Source organism: Panthera tigris, chromosome D2 (assembly GCF_018350195.1).
Source record: "Panthera tigris isolate Pti1 chromosome D2, P.tigris_Pti1_mat1.1, whole genome shotgun sequence".
NCBI lineage: Eukaryota > Metazoa > Chordata > Mammalia > Carnivora > Felidae > Panthera > Panthera tigris.
Genome location: NC_056670.1, coordinates 22,122,731 through 22,140,760, shown reverse-complemented (window position 1 = coordinate 22,140,760; position 18,030 = coordinate 22,122,731). Strand labels below are relative to the sequence as shown.

General features: G+C 41.5%; 1 protein-coding gene across 13 annotated transcripts in view; it reads left to right on the top strand.

Moving 5' to 3' along the window:
* Nucleotides 1-18,030, top strand: part of RHOBTB1 (Rho related BTB domain containing 1) — a 266,985-nt gene that overhangs the window by 238,519 nt on the left and 10,436 nt on the right. For all 13 annotated transcript variants that reach the window (XM_042960308.1, XM_007095790.3, XM_042960309.1 and 10 more), the window contains 3 exons: nt 7,760-7,945; nt 11,159-12,138; nt 13,942-14,060. In XM_042960308.1, coding sequence (XP_042816242.1) covers nt 7,760-7,945; nt 11,159-12,138; nt 13,942-14,060 — 1,285 coding nt within the window. The remainder of the gene's footprint in view (nt 1-7,759; nt 7,946-11,158; nt 12,139-13,941; nt 14,061-18,030) is intronic.

The following is an 18,030-nucleotide window of genomic DNA, read 5'->3' as shown; positions in this document are numbered from 1 at the left end:
ACAACATATAAAATATATCCTGTGGTGACTTTTGAACCCGTGATCATATTTGTTGGACAATAATTGGTAGTGTAAAGTTTACAGAACACTTTCACAGATATGTTTCTTAGTGAACCTTATCAACAGTTCTATCAGTAACTTTTAATACTGGCCATTCATTAGGTTTCCAAAATCGTTCCACCACTTTATTCTTCCCCTGGAACCCCTGTGTCCCCAGCCTAGATATCATCTGAAGGACAGTGCTGAATTACAGAAAGATAAAGCAAATTAGCAGATTGTCTTTTCAACTTATCACCTTGGCTATCTTTCTATCTTACTGATTTTTGTTTTTAGTGTTTGCTATGTTTTTTTTAAAAAAAACAAGATGGTCTGTGAAATAGAGGGTGTTCCCTTCAGCCTTGATTCTGTGTAACACAGAAATTAGTGGGTTGAAAGTAACCTATTTCTTTACATTTCCTTTGCTTCTGGAGATTATCTAACTCCATGAAGTGATCGTTAATACATTATTATCCCAGTGTTATAAAACTATCCAATTAGATGGGGTAAATGGACTTTTTAGATAAATTCCAATAATTAAGAAATATATATTAACTGGTTAATCTCTGCTGTATACCAGAGATATTATATGGCTGCCTTTCAGCAGTAATTGTCTGAAGAAATATAATAGCTCACATAGTGTTTTCATTCTTTATTAAAACGTATTCCATAACTGACTTACTATACGCCTGAACTCCTTTCTTTTAGACTTCAGGACTGCAGACGTATTTGCATCTACGTCCTTTATCCTTCAATATCTAGAAGGCCTTTTTACTTGGTAAACAGTCATTGGGAGCCTCTTTTGTCACAAACGCTGTGTTATATATACACCATGCAAGAGGAACTAATAGGAATGGAACAAAGTCCCTGAAGAAGAAACTCAGGGTACAGCAGGGAGACAGCAACATAATAATTACAGTTCAGTGTTAGAGATGCTAAAGTACAGATGTCAGCACCAGGAACAGGGAATACAGAATCACTCAGCACAAGCTCTCTAGCATCATCCTTGACTCCTCTTGGGCATATCCCACATGCGGTCCGTCAGCAAACCCTGCTGACTCTCCGCTGCACGAATATAGGGAATGCGGCCACTTCTCACCACCTGCACTGCTCCCAGGCCAAAGTCCGATCGCCTCTCTCTCGGGATTGTCACCTTTTCACTGGTTCCATCCTTCTGCCTTTTCCCCCTGACATGCCCCTCCACCACCACCATCACTACCACCAACACCACCACCACCATTTGGTCAGCTCTCCTGTTCAAACATAAATTATGTTATTCCGCTTAAAAAATCCCAACGGTCCACCAGTTCATTCAAAGTAAGAGCCAGACCCCATGAGGCCCTCCCTACCTCGGTCCAGCATTGCCTTCCTGAGCTCAGCTCCTGCTATTTCCCCCCTCACCCAAGGGAGACAACCTGCCTTAGAGCCTTTGCATGAGCTGTTTCCTTTTCCACAGGGCTCTCCCCCGTAGATAGCAGCATGTTAGCTCCCTCACCTCCTCAGGTCTTTACTGAAATGTCAGCTGCTCAGTGAGGCCCTCCCTGGTCACCTCATTCCAAAAGTATCTTCTGTTCCCTAATATTTCTGTCCTTCTTCCTTGCTTTATTTTCTGTTTGGCACTTGTCACTACCTAACACAGCACCTAGTGTACATATTTTTCTTGCTTATTGTCTTTGTTCTCCACTAGAATATGAGCATGAAGATAAGCATGAGTGATTTGTATCTTTAATTGCTGTATCCTCAGTGTCTAGAAGAGTACCTGATACATAGTGCATTATCAGTTAATATTGCTGAGAGGAATGACTGTGTATTACTATTGGATAAGTGGCATGGGACAAGTCCTTTTACCTTTATGAATTCAGAGAGGATTGCTGAGAAGTCTGGGTAAAGTCTCTTTACCCTTTCACTTCACACTTTCTTGTGTGGTGGAATGATCTTGCTGGTTTTACATAGTTTCCTTTCAAAAGAGTTAAGGAGCTTAATCCCAGAGACCTCCCATCTGGCATTCAGGCTGATATGGAGGCTTTCCTGTATCTACAGCTAGTCTTGCTCTCAGGAGAAAACATGAACAGTACAGGAAGGAAGTACCTCCATCATTTCTCTTCAGGGAAAGCCAAAAAGGAATGAAAATGAGAGATGGTGTTGGGAAGGAATTTATTACCACAATTTCACCTTCTCCTGTTAAACAAGCCTTCTTTATGTCAATGCTTTCTGTTCTCATTGACCAGGAGTTAAATAAGATTTCTTCTAATAAATTACTTGTGCTTCACTCAATTTCCCATGCATTCAACTTATTCTGATGATTGTATGAGATTTAAGAATATACTAAAGGGAGCTTAGATTGCTCAGTATGGAAAATGGTATATTGAGTGAAAAATAGCCAGTTTCTATTGGATGATAACCCACAACCTTCTGTGGTAGAGGCCAATGCCCCCTGTGATATTTGTATCGTGATAGAAGAAGCAACCGTTCTTAAGACTCAAGTTTTATCTATCTCAGGCTTTGGTGGCATTGGTGGGATGTTGATATGGCTTTCCTGCACTTAAGAGCGTGCATTGCTTTGGCTACTCAGTTTTGGAGGGTGGGGGAAAGACCGGTTTAAAGTATTGCTTCCTACTAAACGTGCAGTTATGGGCTTAGAAGAAATAGTTGCGCATGCTAATCACTCCCAAATCTGGATATATTGCAGGGTGTTTTGACAGTTTTCCCCACATAACATCTGTACTTAAGAAGCCTCACTGCTATTGGTAAAGTATTGACTTGATTTCTCTGCTCACATCCAGGGCACTGCATGGTCCTGCCCTGCTCTCCCCAGATCCCCTGCCAGGCGCTCCCCTACAGACCTCTCCATCTTCCATGAGTATGAGCTTACAGAGCCATTCATCTCCTGGTGGTTATGTTCACCGATCACTGACAACTCCCCCTGCATCTCATACACACCGGGCTGCTTCCCTACTAAAATTCTCCAAAGCCACGTGTTACACATTCCTTTTCTCTGCCATGCTCCCAGCTGTTCTGTGCTGTTTTGATCTGTTTGCATAGCGCTGTCAGACTACATGCATGAAAGGTGTGTTGTTGACTTGAATGGTTTCAAAAATGTTTCTGTAAAGAACCTACCTAAGTTGTAGGGGGAGAAGGAAGCTTGAAGCCCCAAAGGTGGAGGTCAGGGACTCCTGCGTGAACCTTTGCCAGAAGGAGACCTGTGCTCATTGGCAAAGGAAAGAAGGCCATTAAAATGTGATTGTGATCTCTACCAATATAAAGGATACAGGAGTTTCTACTCGAAAAGGAAATAATAAGCAGTACTGACATATAAAGAGGTGGGGTCCTACCACAGAATGAAAGACTTTAAGGGGCATATTAACAACGACATACTTATTGGTCACCAAGTGTTCGTCAGCAAGAGACTCAACCAGGAATTGGCCTTTTGGAGAAGGGCATTTGGCCATCCTGCTCACAGCTATGTGGAGGACCAGATGGAACCCACAAACGTTCACAATGGCCTGTCAGACTGGCCTGATGTTGGGCTCTTAGATAAAGGATAATTTAGGTATTTTTCCTTCACTTAACCAGATAAGAAAATGCAAAGGCAGCCCCCTAGCCGACAGTGGTGGCGGACTGGATGGGACTAGGAAAGGAAAGATAAACCAAGGAGATAAGAGCACTTGTGTGATAGGAAAGAACTTGGAAAATCCATTCTTAACAACACATTTTTTTATAGTGACTATCTACCCTTTTTCAACCACTTCTTCAAAGGATGAATTTGGTATTTCAGATTGGAAAAGCAGCATTGCTTCTGGTCCTCTCTGACCTTTTCCCACCATGTTTGCTATATTTGACTATAGATATTACAAAGACAGGCCTTGGGAACTTGTACGGCCTTTGCTGTTTCAAGTCTAGCTTGGGCCAAGATATGTGGGCAAGATGCACTGTGTTCAGATTTTTTTTTCTTTCATCCTTCAATAAAGATTGGTCCCAACTTTGCACACACTTCTTATGTTATCCAAATACCTTTGCCAATTTTTTACATGCTATCTTTGGCCGGTGTTCTCCTTGAAAGATAACTGAAAAAAAATATGCTGTCTTGTTTGTTTAATATCTGAAGAAAAACTGGTACAACTCAGGTTGGCTTTATCAGCACAAGCATTTTTGGAGGACTTGGGCCTTCTGTGACCCACCCCCCCCCCCCGCACCGCTGCCCTCTACCCCTGTATGAAGCAAGATCCGCAATTATTTCCACACACAGATTTACTTTGGATTATTTTTTACTTAACTAATCAAAACATCATTGCATGGGCATTATTTGATGTGTTAGTACCCTAGAGAAACTTTTACAGTAACATTTTCCCCTTAGGGAAAAGAAATTACATTTTTCTCCCCAAAATAAACATTCCGTAGGCAAGCAACTGAGACCCTGCACGCTTTAGTCCTTTGTAACCCTGGCTTGCTTTAATAAAGCCACTTAGCTGGGTCCACAACAACAACAAAAAATTCCAAACCTCTTCCTACCCCTTCTCAGTATTCAAGTTCTGGAGTTTAGAGTTTTGTCTACTCTGTGCTTTGCTTCTGCAAAGAATTCTCAAATTCTTGTGCTTTCTACTCCAAATAGCTGTAGGACGCCATTTAAATCCTATCAGATTCTTTTTACAGCTGAAATAGGAACCTGAGGTCATTTCTAGGCTAACCCTGCTGCATAATATGTGAGAATGCCCTCATCACACATTCCCCTCCCAATTATTTTTAAACTCAACTCTTCAAAGTAAAAAAATGTAACAGAGCCATGGAAGTGGAAATGCTAGAACCTGCCTTTTTCTTTTTATCTTTCACAGGAATGGCATTTTTAAACACGAGCTTGTGTCAGACACTGAACAGTCTCCACACAGGAATGAATGTTTTGATTAAAAGTTATTTAATAGCTCTAGTTCCTTGGAATTCTGCCTAAAGGGGGAGATATTCTTAGCTGCAGGTCCTGTGCCTTCCTTGACTAGATAGAAAAGAGGCTAAAAATCTAGAGGGAATATGCGGTGTTCTCAAAATAGTTACTTGATTGTATATGTGTTTATATCGCAGAGAATACTGCTATGTGAAGAATTAGGAATTAGAAAAGAATAAGGAGCAATGTGTCAAAACAGCATCTTTCTGTAGCTCTATCACTACATCTGCTGATTCCCCAGCCTTTTGGTTAAAATCAGGGTTAGGGTACTACATTATTAGGGCAGGCCAGAAAAACTGGCCTCTATAATTTCTATAGAATGTTTTCTTAACTTGCATTCATATTTAGATCAACAACAGTTAAACCAAAGACGTTGAAGCAAGTTGGTAGGTAAAATATGATCTTATTTCGTAAGTGCTTTGAGTGTAAAGTAATGGAGATATATTCTCATAGCCCCTAACTATGCATTAAAAAAAAAAAAAGGAAAAAAATTTCTTTATTCCAAGGATACAAGTAGAATTTTGACTCAATAAGTTATTTTAGCTTCAAAGGTAGTGTTGCTGCGCTCAATACAACCTCTTCTCTTTATCATCCTTTTGAGACAAAATATTTACATAACATGGAATTATTTTTCTAGCCATCCAACAGCATTTCATGCATTGAGATATTGCTTCGACACAGTTAGAAGTCGGGCCCTCCGGACCTGTATTGGGTGACGGCATTATGCTATTAGCATCAAGAGATTCCATTGTTTCCAACCCCCAAGGTCCTGTCTGTACTTGTTTACAGGTCAACCGAATAGTAACTCGTGTGTGCTCAGTGGCTTGAGTGTTATCACCGTAACCTTGGCAACCGAGCCAGCTCTGATTTCAAAACCTCACATGCTGTATCATAAAATTAGATAACAGAATTGACATTTAGCTCATGTCTGTCATATAAATTAAGCTCTGAGAATATTTCTTTTATAGCCATGTGCTTCAATATGGAAATAGGCGCCAATTAGAACAATTTTATGCATATACATACTAGTCCACATTTAGGTGCTGGGTACATTCCTCAATTCTTCCTCTACAATACTGAACCTCACATATTGCCATGTTAATCTCACTGTGCCAAAATTCACGGTGGCTTTGTTTCATGATCAAGATGAAGCTTATAGCAGAGCTGTATCAGATATCCTATATAAATAGGATTATGAATAATAGAAAACTCAGCTCCTAAAAAATGTAAAATTCAAAGCATTGCTGGGTACTGTTATTTATGCTGATTAGAAGTAAGGCTGTGCACAGAATATTCCACTAACTAAATCAGAATCCCGATGACAAGACAGGCTTCCCTTTCATTTATATATTTATGCATATTTTTACACATATTATATTTTCCAGTGTCTATGAATCTCTGATAATATCTTTATTTCAAGGACATTCTAAACCTGCAGATTAATACATTCATCTACTTTGAGTCCCAGGTCCTCTTTTATAATTTGTAAATATTTTAATCTCAGGATTTTCCCCTCTACTTGCTATGGTCTGATGCAGTTTTTCTGGAGTATAAATTTAAAGACTCAACTTGTGAATTACATTTAATGTAAGCACCCTGCAGTTTTCTGCATTGCAAATGATTATTTTTAGAAATTTTATGGTTGCCTGGATATATTTGTTTGTCTTCATTGATATGTAGGGGGAAAAAGCTCATTAATGATTTAAAAAGAAGGTGTTTTGATTCATCAACTTGATTCTTCTCATTACATATACAATAAAGGCAATAAATTAACATCTAATAAAATTGTAAGAGTTTATTTCTGAATTTAGCTGCAAGATAGTCTTGAATCCTTGGGCATAATTTTTCCTGTTCTTTATATTCTTTTGCCTCAATGTTTTCAAAGTCACCATTCAGCATATTTTAACCTAGATGATTGGTTTATAATTCTTATTAAAGATACCTTTTAGCAGCTGTCAAACACCATAATTGAACAACCGTTTTATGAAACGGTTCTTTGGCCTCTAAAATGGTAAGTTGTTATGTAAAAGTAGAAGATCTTTATGTCAAAATTGACTGTAAAATACTTTTTCTTTTCCCCGTTTACCTGCTGTGTCATACATACCATTTGAGAAATCTGCTTCCAACATTCTCTTACTACCCATCCATCTAACTATTGCTAGTTTTCTGTTAAATACTACCTTCTTGCCATATATCTAGTAAAGAGTCAAAATTCCTGCAAAATCAGGACATTTTCTTTTCAGAAACAGATAAGTGGTTGTGCTCTCTACATGTGTGCTTAAGTGGGAAGAAGGGCAGAAATCCTTCTGTGTATTTGCTGACCCTGTACAGCAAATACCTGTTATGTTTTCAGTAATGTTTAAACTGTTTGCTTTATCTCATTGGGTTGAGTCATCATCACCTTTCTGTTTAAACTGGTAAAAGGTAGTTCTTATTATTTTATTTTATCTTGAAACTATTTCTTGTGATTAACAGAAATAGTTCAGCATGTTGTGGCTCCAGGACTGGATCAAGTTTGGGTAGTCATTTGTATTGTAAAAGAACATCTTTGGAAACTTTAATACATAGGCGTTCTGCAGTGCAATATGAAAATGAACTCGGGCTGTGTTTGGTGCTGGGATGTGGGGGCTTATCCGGCTGTTTGCATGACTCCGAGATGTATTATACTATCCTTTTTTTTTTTAATTGTGACATGATATGGCATTAGATGGATGGGGGAGGGGAGGAGCTGTAATGATAAAAGAAAAAAAATTATATGGAAATACAGCTTCTTTTGTGATTTCCTTTTAGGTCTGATGTTGTGGTCCTCTGTTTTTCAATTGCTAATCCCAATTCCCTAAATCATGTGAAAACCATGTGGTATCAAGAAATCAAGCACTTTTGCCCTCGCACACCTGTTGTTCTAGTTGGCTGCCAGCTAGATCTCCGCTATGCTGATCTTGAAGCTGTTAATCGAGCCAGACGCCCTTTAGCAAGGTAAGCCAAGGGACTCAGTATTTTGCTGTGCTGGCCAAATTAAAGTTTAGAGGTAACAGATGTCCCTGTAGCCTAGGGTTATGCTCTTCGGTTGTTCTGGGGCCCCATCAATCAGCCATATGCTTTAAGTTAGTTTGTTAATACTGACCCTTCTCGTGCTCACTGTCCCCTCTTAGGTGAGGAACCCATTTTTGTAAACTGGTTGGCCAGTTCTGGAAATGAATTTTATAATTGCAACCTGGTGTGAATAAAAGTGTCTTGGGGGCACCTGGGTGTCTCAGTCAGTTAACCGACCTACTCTTGGTTTTGGCTAAGGTCATGATCTCATGGTTCATGAGTTCAAGTCCTGAGTTGCACTGTCCGTGCAGAGCCTGATTGGGATTCTCTCTTTCCCTCTCTGCCCCTCCCACGTGTGCTTTCTCAAAATAAATAAATAATGTTTTTTAAGTGCCTTGAGGCACCTGGGTGGCTCAGTCAGTTAAGCGTCTGACTTCGGCTACACAAGTTTGAGCCCCACGTTCCAGCCCTGCATTGGGCTCTGTGCTGACTGCTCAGAGCCTGGAGCCTAGTTCGGATTCTGTGTCTCCATGTGTCTCTGTCCCTCCCCCACTCACACTCTGTCTCTGTCTCTCTCTCTCAAAAATAAATAAACATTTAAAAAAAAATTTTAAGTGCCTTGAAATTTGCAAAATACTAAACAAAATAGTAGCTACTCATAGTAATGTCATTCTTGAAACTATGATTAGTTTAATAAAGTTAATGAACATTCAGATTGACTAGTCCCAGTTCTTGGCCCCCCAGAACATCAGGTTCATGCAAATACACATATCCAAGTGTTTTTAACCTTCTCGTTTCCCCCAATCCAACCTCTGAGAATATTTCATTCCCCAAATGGTGGTGTCTAGTTTTAAAACATCATATGGACCTATAGTTGCAAAACAGGAACACTGGTATTTAAATGTTACTAGTAATTGTTTTTAATTTTTTTTTAATGTTTATTTATTTTTTGAGAGAGAGACAGAGACAGAGCATGAGTGAGGGAGGGGCAGAGAGAGAGGGAGACACAGAATCAGAAGCTCAGAGCTGTCAGCGCAGTGCCCAATGTGGGGCTCAAACCCACGAACCGTGAGATCATGACCTGCACAGATGTTGGACACTTAACCGACTGAGCCACCCTAGTGGTGCTCCATCTAGTAGATGTCTTTTAAAATGTCACAACTTTAAAAATCAAACTGAGGGGGGATTTGTTTTACTTGTATAAAATGTGAATACCAATATTAGGGGGAAGTAAGAGTTTTTTAAAGCCCATGCCCCTTCCATATTCCTGTCATAAAAAAAAATAACTTTATATATATTTTATGTTTAACTACATTTTTTGCCGGAGAGCATAACTTTCCCAAAAGTGTTGATATTAATACCTTCCTTCAATGTTTGCCTGATAGGCTTGTTTCAAAAATTTTGTACAGACACAGCTTTTTACACTCTCACAGCAAAAGCAAATAGTATTTTCTTTAGACAATTTCTGATGTTCTTGTTGCGTTTTGGATAAATTTTCTGAAAGGGTTTCATGTTGTTTTCACAGTCCCTCTATTAAATGCATGGACTAGGAATTGAATGTTAGAAGCCACATAGAGGGAAAGGGGACTCACGGTGAGAGACTGCCCCTGGCATCCAGAACTTTCTGTGTAAAAGAATAGGCTGAGATAATCAGGCCTCACAACCATAGACGTGTGGAGGACAGGAGGAGAGTTACAGAGCACTAGAGGACAGCAGAGGGGACAGTCCCGATTCCATGAAGGAGCTGGTATTTGAGCGCAGCCTTGAAGAGTTTTGCCAGTTAGTGATTTCCAAGTCAGCCCCAGGAAGAAGGAGCACAAAAAGCCCAGAGAAGCAAACTTTGAAGTTAAGTCTTCTTCCCTGCACTTCCCTCTGCCTTTGCAACACCCTGCCTTTTTTCCTTGTGCTCTGTCCAGGGCTTCAGATCCAAACTGTAACCAGTATTACCGTATTTCTCCTAAGACCAGTGTGCCTTTCACACACATTACCTTCAATTTTGGAAGCCAAATATTTATTTAGGAAGATCAATTCCTAAGAGTATGTCTCAGCATCAAGTGTGTGTTTGTGAAGAATGGAACAACAAAGTTAATTATGTTCTGGAACCTGTCTTTTACTATGCTATGCCATAGTCACAGCACTATTCTGCCTGTACTGCTTCCAAAGGTTTGGCCTCCCTGGGTTTGGTTAGAATGTAAAGGGGCCTTGTGTGCCAGCCTGAAGGGCTGTGTGGAACCAGAGGAAATTTTTAAAAAGAATTACAGCTGAAAGTCATGCTTGTGTGATGTAAGGATGTTTCGTGCAGCAGTGGAAACTGTGGGCTGAAATGTGGAGAGTCTGAAGAAAGACAGTGCAGAGGCTAATGCCGTAGTCCAAGTGAAAGAGGCTGAGGGCGTGACTGCAGAGGCAGAAGAGAAAAGAAGCAGTTAGGCATGAAAGGAGAAGCACAGATCTGATGCAAGAGACTTAATTGGCTGTTGGATGGGGACCGTTTAGTCTAGGACTAGGGGCTTCTAGACTCTAACTGCTGGGCAGGGGTCTCTCTTCAACTTGCGAATGTGACCTGAAGCAAACCCTTTAGACTCTCTGCCTCGGTTTCTTCACTAGGTGGCATGCGAATAACACCCCTAGGGTTTTTGTGAGGCTCAAGTGAGAAAAGGTATATGGATTCACTGTAAAGTTATCAAGCAAAATGTAAGCATAACGTGGTGACGAAGATGCAGACGTCACAGTTGTGATCGTTGTAACAGCTAATATTTGTCAGGTACTCCCTGTGGACCAGGCACCGTGCTAAGCATATTATCTCATTTCAACTTCTCACTAGTCCTTTAAGATGTAGGTGTTTATTATTCTTATTCCTATTTTACAGTTGGGAGAACCAAGGCTTAAGAAGGTTAAGTAACTTGCCCAGGATCAAATAGCAAGCAAATGGCCGAACTTCGGTTATTATAGTTACTCCTGAAAGCATTTTTTCCCCTGCAGGCCTGAGTCCTTTATATTTGGAAAGCTTGAGGTAGATCGATTTTTCAAGAGCCTTATTAAAAATCTGAATAAGGACTTTAAAGGCACAATTCTATTAGGTGCTTTCATAGGCCCTTGTTACCATTTTTTTTCCCTAAAATAAGGCTGATTATAATTTTTTTAAATACTCCATTTTAGGCCCATAAAGAGAGGGGATATTCTGCCCCCAGAAAAAGGCCGAGAGGTTGCAAAGGAGCTGGGCATACCGTACTATGAGACAAGCGTGTTTGACCAGTTCGGAATCAAGGACGTGTTTGACAATGCGATCCGAGCAGCGCTGATTTCCCGCCGACACCTGCAGTTCTGGAAATCTCACCTAAAGAAAGTCCAGAAGCCTTTACTTCAGGCACCATTCCTACCTCCAAAAGCCCCTCCGCCGGTCATCAAGGTTCCAGAATGTCCCTCCATGGGGACAAGCGAAGCTGCCTGTTTACTGGACAATCCTCTGTGTGCCGACGTCCTGTTCATCCTTCAGGACCAAGAGCACATCTTTGCACATCGAATTTACCTCGCTACCTCCTCTTCCAAATTTTATGATCTTTTTTTAATGGAATGTGAAGAAACCCCAAATTGGAGCGAAGGAGCTGGTGAGAAAGAGAAGCAGAGCAGGGATTGCCAGGGGCGGGCATTGAGCCTTGACCCAGACGAGGAGCGGGAGGAAGGAACGCCAAGGACACCTCAGGCCAATCAGTGGAAGGCCTCGAGCCAGAACCTGTCCCAGCAGGAGAGTCTGGCTCTGGAAGGCGAGAGCTCGACTCCGGAGACACAGACCTTATCAGGCTGGAGCAAGGGGTTCCTTGGCATGCACAAGGAAATGCAAGCCAATCCCGTTTCAAAGCGCGTGGGCCCTGTCACTGTGGTCAGGATGGACTCCTCCGTCCAGCCAGGCCCTTTCCGGACCCTGCTCCAGTTTCTTTATACGGGACAACTGGATGAAAAGGAAAAGGACTTGGTGGGCCTGGCTCAGATCGCAGAGGTTCTGGAGATGTTTGATTTGAGGATGATGGTGGAAAACATCATGAACAAGGAAGCCTTCATGAACCAGGAGATTACAAAAGCATTTCATGTCAGGAAGGCCAATCGGATAAAAGAGTGCCTCAGCAAAGGGTCGTTCTCAGGTGAGGGGTCCAATGGTAAAGTCATCGATCCCTTTGGTTGTGATTTATCAAACATTAGCTGTTCCCAAATAGGCAAGAGAGTAACCGGCACTAACATGTGTCCATGCTTATTTTTTTATGTAACCTTCTAGTTTGCATGTATCCATCTATTTAATTCTTATCAGACTAATGGGCCAAATACTATTCCATTTTGAAGATGGGGAAATTGACAGGGAGGTTAGGCATATTGCCTCCAGGTTGTACAGTAGTAAATGGTAGAGCCAGGATTTGCACACAAGCTGCCCTCTAAAGTACCCTCACGGCGCTTCTCAGTTAGGTCACATTCCTCCTGAGCCTGCACCAGAGCCAGAGCAAGTCAGCTCGATGTTCAGCTCCTTCAGGCTCCCTTCCCTGACCACATCTGCTCTCCACTGACCTTTTGGCCTTGAAATCCTTGAGGTGATTTTGGCAACCCTCTGCCTTCGTATCAAGGGTGCCTCATCTGTCCATTTCCCCCTCCCTATCCTTTCTCGCACTCTACCACCCTACACTTCTCTATTTCTCTTGCCTCTTCTTTATCCTTGATAACTATGCTGTTTGCTGACCACAGTGTCCTCACATAATTGCTTGTTTGTTTCTACTAAATTCTGAAATAGCCCTCTGTGTGTGAGTGTGTGTGTGTGTGTGTGTATTTCATTGTTAAAATTTGACTTCCTGACTTTTATTTACATGGATACTTCCATTTTGTCTTTATCTTTCATAATGCCTTGGTAGTACATATTTAGTACTATACATTCAGTAATTGATTACTGAGTCTGTTCATTAATTTTAAAACTTATGAATAATATTTACTTGAAACATTGACCATCATGAAATAGAAACAATCATGAAAAGAAATGTTACAAACCTGCAGTAAATAATGGACCTTAAGTGAAATGGATTCAATCGCCCTCCCCTTAATGCAAAGGCATAATGACCAAATACAACATGGAACTTCAACTGGATTGTCTTTAGAAAAAAAAAAAACTATAAATACAATTTAGAGATAATTGGAAAATTTTGAGTATGAACTAGACGATGATATTACTAATTTTCTTAGGAGTAATAATGATACGATTATCTAGAAGTATATTCTTATTTTTAGAAAACTCTTGATAAAGTAGTTAGAAGTGTCATGCTGTTAAAAATGTCTACACACATAGGGGCACCTGGGTGGCTCAGTTGGTTAAGTGTCCGACTTCCGCTCAGGTCATGATCTCACAGTTGATGAGTTCAAGTGCCGCATTGGGCTCTGTGCTGACAGCTCAGAGCCTGGAGCCTGCTTCAGATTCTGTGTCTCTCTCTCTCTTTGCCCCTCCCACACTCAGGCTCTGTCTCTGTCTCAAAAATAAATATAAACATTTAAAAAAATGTTTACACACGTATATATACACATACATATTCACTACGTATACACACACACATACTCATTCACCCATAGTTAAAGCAAACATGGCAAAATGTTAACAGTGTGATAAATGAGTTATCATTGTACTGTTTCTTCCACTGTTCCGTATGTTTGAAATTTTTCATAGTAAGGAAGAAAAACTATTCCTCTCCTTTATGTTACCATGTGGTTCAGAGAATTTGTGTCGTGATCTCATGTGTAATCTTATATACTTACTCCTCAATCCTTGGATGACATAGGGGGATCTGGGTGTAGTGGTTGATACCAAATCACTAAGTAGAGACACGGAAAAGAGAGTAAGAGACGCAGGTTGGTGACTGTGGGTAGAACTCTCAGAAAAGCTGGCTCATGGTTATGTTTCCTCGATCTTTGGGCAGATGTGACGTTCAGGTTGGATGATGGAGCCATCAGTGCCCACAAACCATTGCTGATCTGTAGCTGCAAGTGGATGGCTGCCATGTTCGGGGGCTCGTTTGTGGAAAGCGCCAACAGTGAGGTATGTGCCTTCCGAGAAGCCTAAGTAGAATCTTTATGACTGTGTGTGTGTTTGGTTAACCAGACGACTTCAGCTCTTCAACTGCTTCCATGGAGGTCACCCTCTTCTTAATTTTGCTGTTATGGGGAGCCATGGTCCACTGTTCACTTGTGGTGTGTGAGCACCTGAGTGGTACCTGCGCATCACCCTTTTATGGTCACTGCTGTCATTTGTAAAACATGATCAGCTATACTTTTTTCAAATGTCACCAAGCAAGACACTATCAAACTCACATGCAATTGGGGCAGTCTGTCTTCCAGAAGTTCAGGGTGGTGAAAAGTTTCTTCGCTTACCCGCATCCTGGGCTCAGCTGAGCCCCCAACCAGACGACGGTCCTTGAGAAGCCACATCCTTGTGCCCCTGTCTTCTCATCTGCACCATGAGGGGTGCACTGGATGGCCCTCGACATTTCCTTGAGCTACAGCATCCCCCGAGGCACTGCCCCGACTCGTCTTCTCCAAGCCTTTGTTAACTGGAGGGAGACAGTAATGGAGCAAATGGTCATTCCTCTGAACACACCGCTGTCAATGCTTAGGTCTAGTGGAAGCCACTGAGTCACTTCTCAGACGCTGGCCCTATCTCCGAATAAAAGATATTCTTAGAGCAGAGTAAGCAGTATCTTGAAACCATTCTGTGTTCATCTTTTTACAAACCCTGTTGGAAAAGAAAGAAAAATTCCATTCAAGCACTTCTAACTTTAGTCTAGAAGAGCAAGCATTTTTGTTGAGTTCTGAAAGTATTTTTTAACCATCTTTTTTTTAAAGGGGGACACCCCATCAAGTTTATTGTCCTAAGAGGCTCGCTTTGCTGATCTCAGCATCTCTCCACACTTTTAAAAGAAATAGAGAAAACAAGAGCTAACTTCTCGAAAGGGGCACTCACACCAGAAATCTGAGCACTCCCACTGTGACCCGGGAGCCTGCATTTGCATCCCCAAGTAGGGAAGCAGAGTCACGGCCTCACAAGCAGGGATGGCTGGGGCAGAGGAGGTCACTAGGCCACCTCCCGCTTTCAGAACAAACTGCAGCTGCTCCTAAACCAACTCCCAGCAAAAGGCTGTCTGCTGTGGGGGGAGGAGAAATGTTAGGATTGTTCTGATGACCTCGCTAGCTGTCTGCCGGCCTTTATAAGCCCGGAGGTCTGCAGCTGTGAGTAGTTAAGTCTTTCCTGTGCCACCAAAGATGTTTCCGAGCTGTGTCACTGAAACTACGCCAGCGTGGTAGAGGCTGCCCAGTGAAGGACGCAGGGCTTGAATCTCAGCTCCTCCACGTATAAGCTGTGTGGCCCTGGGCATCCTCCCTCTCTGGAAAGCAGGATAATAGCCACAGTGTGGTAGTGAAATGCAAAAGTCAACACTCGCAGATCCTCATGAGCATTAAGTAAATGGTCGCTGCCATTAGTGTTATTTTGATGTCGGTCGTGTTCATATTCTTTCACTCTCACTTCCAAGAAAATTTGGGGAAGCCACCGATTAATAAGCCTTCATCCGAATGGCACTTCACCGGCTCCAGTAATCTCCAGAGATGAAGAGCCCGGATGCTTGCTTCCCTTATGTGTCCAGCTCACTGAAATGTGTGCTGATTGTGCGGCAGAGCACCTGCTACTGACCCAGCAGAGAACTTGATCAAGGTCAGGAACCCAGGCACAAAGAGACACTGTCAGAGCTGACCTCACAAATGCTAATCCCCTTTATCCCTTCCCAGAATGGACTGTAATCGTCTCCAGATTAAAATGGGCAGGAGAGGTGACCAAAACAAAAACTTGGCAGTGAACATGAATGCACTCGTCTATGGTTAACAGCCTCTCTTGGAGGGGGCCACCTGTTTAGCACTACCTCTTAGAAAGACTAGGTCATTTGCCACTTAGAACGATAGCTGAGGCTAATAGGCATGGATGGCTTCTACCCAGCTTAGAAGACAGAGACCATGGACCCAAGCAACAGGAGGTCTGTGCCAAATTCCTTTAGCCAGTGAATCAGGAATGCCATGAGCTGTTGACATGTGTGCCCTCATCTGCCCCTTCTCTTGATTTCCAGAGTAGACTATAATGGTTATATAGTTTGAACTCTAGTCTCAGTTTGACCTTGGGAAAGCGACCGGCCCTCTCCAAACCTGTGTCCTCATCTTTAATATGGGGATAACAAGAGAACCTTCTTCAGAGGGCAGGTAAGTCATGAGAGTACATGTGTAAAACATGGAATTTGGTGCTTGGAACATATGAAAGCTCAAGAAATGTCGGTGACCATTGTCCTGGAGGATCCTTGTTAAATTCTTTCCATGAGTAATTGAAAGTCTTTGTCCCCTGAAAGCCCTAAGTTAAAAAAAACCCCAGTTCCACACTTCCTAAACCAGCCAAGTGGGGTCATGGGGTGGGAGGAACATCAGTTAAATGCTCAGTAAATATTCCATAACTTGGGATCTGTCCTTTGTAGGCCACCTTTTAACTCTTTATTGTCCTGTGAAAACCTGACTTCCCGAACCTCAAAATTCAGTCTTTCTTTCTTTTTGGCATTAACAGAATTCTCATACATATCCAGAAAGGAATAAAATATACCCGTTGACGTTACTTTAACATTTTTTGTCATTTAATATTTAAGAAGACATTGTATTTTACTTCTATTTTTCTCATTACTTTTAATGTAGCAGTAAGCATAATTCTCTCCCCAGAGGTGCTCAGCAAGTGGTTCATTAAAAATGCATGCCTGAATTGTAGTAAGCAATGCTCTGAATCTGGAAAACTTTCTCATCCTCTATGAGACTGTCTCTAATTATAAGCCTAATAGTCTGAGCTGATCTTTGCAATTAAAATTTTAAACCAACGAAACTGGAATAAGAGACGTAGTTTAGGATAGCATTATACTCTCTTTGCTGACTCTTATTTCTTCTAAGCTACCTAAGCAGGTAGGATGCAAAATTCTTAATTCCATTTCTTATATAGCTTTATTTATATTGTTTTTAAAGTTCTATAAAGTAGTCTCTCCATTGTTATGCAGTTAAACATAAATGTTGAAATGACAGAAACGGGCTTTAAAAAAAAGAAACATGAGAATGGTGTGTGTTCTAAACGTGTTTTTAGTTTGTTTTCATTTGCTCTAACGGTCCTTAACATTATTTGCCCCAAAAAAGCCATCACTTCAAAAATTTGTTTGCCTTATGTTACACAAGAAGGAAAAAGCAAGCCACAGATGATTATAAATGTCAGAACACTCCAGGGGCAGCTGGGGGACTCAGTTGGTTGAGCTTCCAACTTCGGCTCAGGTCATGATCTTGAGGCTTGTAAGTTCAAGCCCTGCATCGGGCTCTGTGCTGACAGCTTGGAGCCTGGAGCCTGCTGTGGATTCTTTGTGTCAGTCTCACTCTGCCCCTCCCCCACTTACAATCTGTCTCTCTCTCTCTCTCTCTCTCTCTCTCGGTCTCAAAAATAAATAAACGTTAAAAAAAACTTTTTTAATCAAATGTCAGAACACTCCAAAGACATTGAAAGTATTGGGGCAGGGCTGCTTACAGGAATCTGTCATCTCTTGTTGCTAGAAATAATTTCTTTTCACTTTGGATGTTCATTTTGTCATGACTTAGAACACAGTCTTAAAAAAAAATGCTAAGGTAATATGAATATCTTCCAAATCCAGAGTCTCCGTGAAGAAGAAAAAGCTGAAGGTTATCACCTCTTCCAAATCTCTCCCATGTAACAGATGAGGAAACCGAGGGTCAGAGAGGGAGAATGATTAGTCAAAGGTCACACTCATTTTAGTGACAAACCCCCAGGCCTTTCCCAGCCTCTTGCCCTGGCATCTAAGCCGTTGTTTTCAAAACAGCAGACCTCCCCGTAGCTGAGAGAGCAGGTTTTCAAAGAAAGCTCTGTGACTTTTTATATTTATGATCACTAACACTTTATCACACTTAGGACTTTGTAAAATGTACATACCTTCACT